This window comes from Aythya fuligula, chromosome 14 (assembly GCF_009819795.1).
Source record: "Aythya fuligula isolate bAytFul2 chromosome 14, bAytFul2.pri, whole genome shotgun sequence".
NCBI classification, from domain to species: Eukaryota; Metazoa; Chordata; class Aves; order Anseriformes; family Anatidae; genus Aythya; species Aythya fuligula.
Window position 1 is genome coordinate 14,225,154 of NC_045572.1, and position 3,188 is coordinate 14,228,341.

Genomic DNA, 3,188 nt, shown 5'->3' on the forward strand with positions numbered 1-3,188 from the left:
ATCAATACGGCTTGAGGCTGGGAGACGTACAGACAAACAAGCATGCACGATAATGGTTCTCCATCATAATGTGTCGTGTCAGGGGGTAAAAGGTTGAACAGCCCACTTTGGCAAATGGAAGTGGCTAAAAGGGTGTATTTTGCTGGCTAAATGGAAGCTCCCTCTGTGATTTTTCATGCTTCTGCATGCATCGCTTAAACACAGAGAAAGGAAAAAGTCATTTGTTTGGTCAGACAGAAATACACCAGATTTATTGTACTGAGAGATACAGGGGGGATATTTCCACGTGGCTGCAGTAGCTCTAAAGTTTTGGCAGCACAAAAAAAAAAAAGAGGCATTCACCAAGAACGTCTCTGGGCTCTGCCAGCCTCAGTCCCAGGGGTGCACATCCCATCCCTAAACCTCTGTGGGCAGCGGCCCGTTGCCAGCAGACTGCTTGATGCTCCCGTTTAGGGTGTTGGCCCTGAAGATGTACGACCTGCCCCTCACCGAGCCCTCGGTGTGGAGGCTCTCTGGCTTGTCCTGGCAGCGGAAAAAGGTGAGGAAGCCGTTCCTGTAGTTCTTGTTCATCCATCCGTACAGCAGGGGGTTGACAAACGTAGAGCACATGGCCCCCACGTGGAAGACAGTGTACAGGAGTTTGTATTCATGGAAGATAAGAACCAGATCAAGATCAATGGCAAGCTGGAACATGTGGAAGGGGAGCCAGCAGACTGCGAATACCACGACTACCATCACTAGCATTTTGGTGGTTTTCCTCCTCCGGCAGTGGTTTTCATTCCTAGAAGTGGGGCTGACGTGGTTTTTCAGCTTGAACCAGATCCTGGTGTAGGCATAGCAAATAACTGCCAGAGGGAAAACGTACTGCAGGAGGAGCATGGACAGGCTGTAGATGGTGGCGTCTCTGTTGTTGCCAGAAGGCCATTTTTCTGAGCAGACTGCCATTTTGAGGTTGATGGACGGGATTTCCTCATAGCGGTACTCCCTGAAGATGGCCAGAGGACCCGCTAGGACCGCTGCTGCCAGCCACATGATGGCTATGATGGTGAAGCTGAGCCTCTTGGAGATCCTGCTGTCCAGGTGGAAAACGATACACCGATACCTGTCCAGGGCTATCACGGTGAGAGTGAGAGTGGACACGTGGACGCTCAGGGCTTGAGCGTAAGGGACCAGGTGGCAAAGAACAGCTCCGAACTTCCACTCGTCCAGCAGCGTGTACACCAGGGTGAACGGCAGGCAGAGGGTGTCCACCATCAGGTCTGCCAGGGCCAGGTTCGCTATGAAGAAGTTGGTGACAGTCCTCATGGTCTTGTACTTCACGATGATGTAGATGACCAAGGAGTTGCCGATGAAGCCCAGCAGGATGATGAGGGAGTAGGCAGCAATCAGAACCACCTGGACCCCCAGGATCTTGGTGCTGTCCATCATAACGCTGCGGGACCCGGAGAGATCCTGGCTAGGGGTGACAAAGTCCTCGGTGTGCCAGCCCTGCGGCAGCTTCTCCTCTAATGCTGTCTTCTCCATGGCGAGGGTGCTGTTGGCTCCCTCCAGCAGTCCCATGCCTGGCCTGGGCCCTTCAGTCGGGAGAAGGGGGGCTGGAACATAAGCACAGCAGAGGTGAGAGCAGGGGAGGCAGCAGAGCATCACAATAAGAGCTGAGACTCCAAGGGCATCTCCCACACAGCATTTTGCCATGTCACAGCACCAGTGACATCCTTCTGCCTGATGCTTACCCCATATTCTTCCTCACACCGAATGGCCTTTCACCTCTCTGACAACTTCTGTTAGAGCCTACCATCAGATGGACGCCAATTCCTTAAGGAAAATTCAGGGCTCACGTTACTTGTCACGGGTTTCTGGGATTCTGTGTATCTAGATTGAACAGGGGAAAAAAAGCCCAAACGAGACAGGGCCAGACTGGTGGGCCCTGGAAAGATCTCCTGCTCGTGGAGCCCCTCCACATGTCTTCTGCTCCCTCAGGCTGGGCTCTGCAAAACAGAGAGCTGATTCAAACACATCAAAAATTTGGGACCTCCTGGGGCTGACAGAAGAAATCAATGATGGTGTCAGTCATCTTTGATGAGATTTACTTCCCTATAAAAACGCCCTGAGTCCTAATTCCTTAAGAAGCAGGAAAGCAAACCAGACACTCTCAAATTCAGGGTGCTCTCCTCCTCCTCTCCAAAATGCACTCTCTGCGGATTTTGCTCCCTGTTTGGTTCAGTTTCTTATTTCTCACCTCTCCAGCTGACAATACCTGTTGCCCCATTCCCACACGAGCATCCCACACTGCTCCAGCCACCCAAGCCAATGCAGGCAGTGGGTGCTGAGATTTTACAGGGACGTGCAGGAGCCGCAGAGCCGCACAGGGGCAAGCAGCTGGAGCTGTGAACGAGCCTCCTGCAGAGCTGCTGCTGAGTGTCCAGGCACAAACATGCCCCAGAGCAAAAGCCAGCCAGCCTCTCACCATGCCGTGCACAAATGCCTGCACCAACACAGCTTTGGGAGCCAGGAGTGGCTCAGCCTGGAGCCCGTGGCTGGTGTTTGGTGCCGCCGCAGTGGCACAGCGTTGTGGCAGGGCTTTTGCTCAGTCCAAACACAGCAGGAGAGAAGCCAGCTCTGCCACCAGCTCCTTCCAGCCTCCACGTCTCAGAACTGCTGCTGGGGTGCATGGGGAGGGGTGGGCATGGCCCCCTGCACCTTCCCCTCATGTGCACCAAGTGGAAGTCAGAAGCTGCACCGTGCCCAAACGGGGCTGCCCACAAAGCATCATGCTTTCTGTGATGGAAAGGGGCAATTCCCTGCTGCCCCTGAGGAAGGGAAGGAGACACAGGGCTTAAACAAAGCTGGAAACTGGGGGCCTGGTCACCTTCTCAGCCTCCCTGAGGAGTTAACTGCTCTGGGTTTTTCCCAGGGGTGACAGGATTTCATCTGACTGGGTGCTGGTGGGCTTCCCACAGGTCTGTGCCCCGCAAGCCGAATGTTTGAAGACAGCCTGTCCGTGGGAAGGGAGGATGCTTTACCTCACTCTGTGCTGAGCACATCACATTTAAGCTAGTTCTTTAAGCAAATAGCACAAAATAATGGTGGCAAGATGGCAAAGGAGGCGGCAATTACATCGCAAAGAACAATAAATGGCTGCGTGTTCTCTCCTCGTTCCTCCGCACGGGGCTGCGATCCCCTGGGAG

The 3,188-nt window shown here is 53.8% G+C and overlaps 1 protein-coding gene across 1 annotated transcript; it reads right to left on the bottom strand.

Moving 5' to 3' along the window:
* Positions 1-396: 396 nt before the first annotated feature.
* LOC116494672 (neuropeptide Y receptor type 2-like) lies at positions 397-1,560 on the bottom strand. The gene has a single exon (XM_032196648.1). The coding sequence runs from the start codon at positions 1,558-1,560 to the stop codon at positions 397-399; it is 1,164 nt and encodes a 387-aa protein (XP_032052539.1).
* Between the last annotated feature and the right edge of the window lie 1,628 nt (positions 1,561-3,188).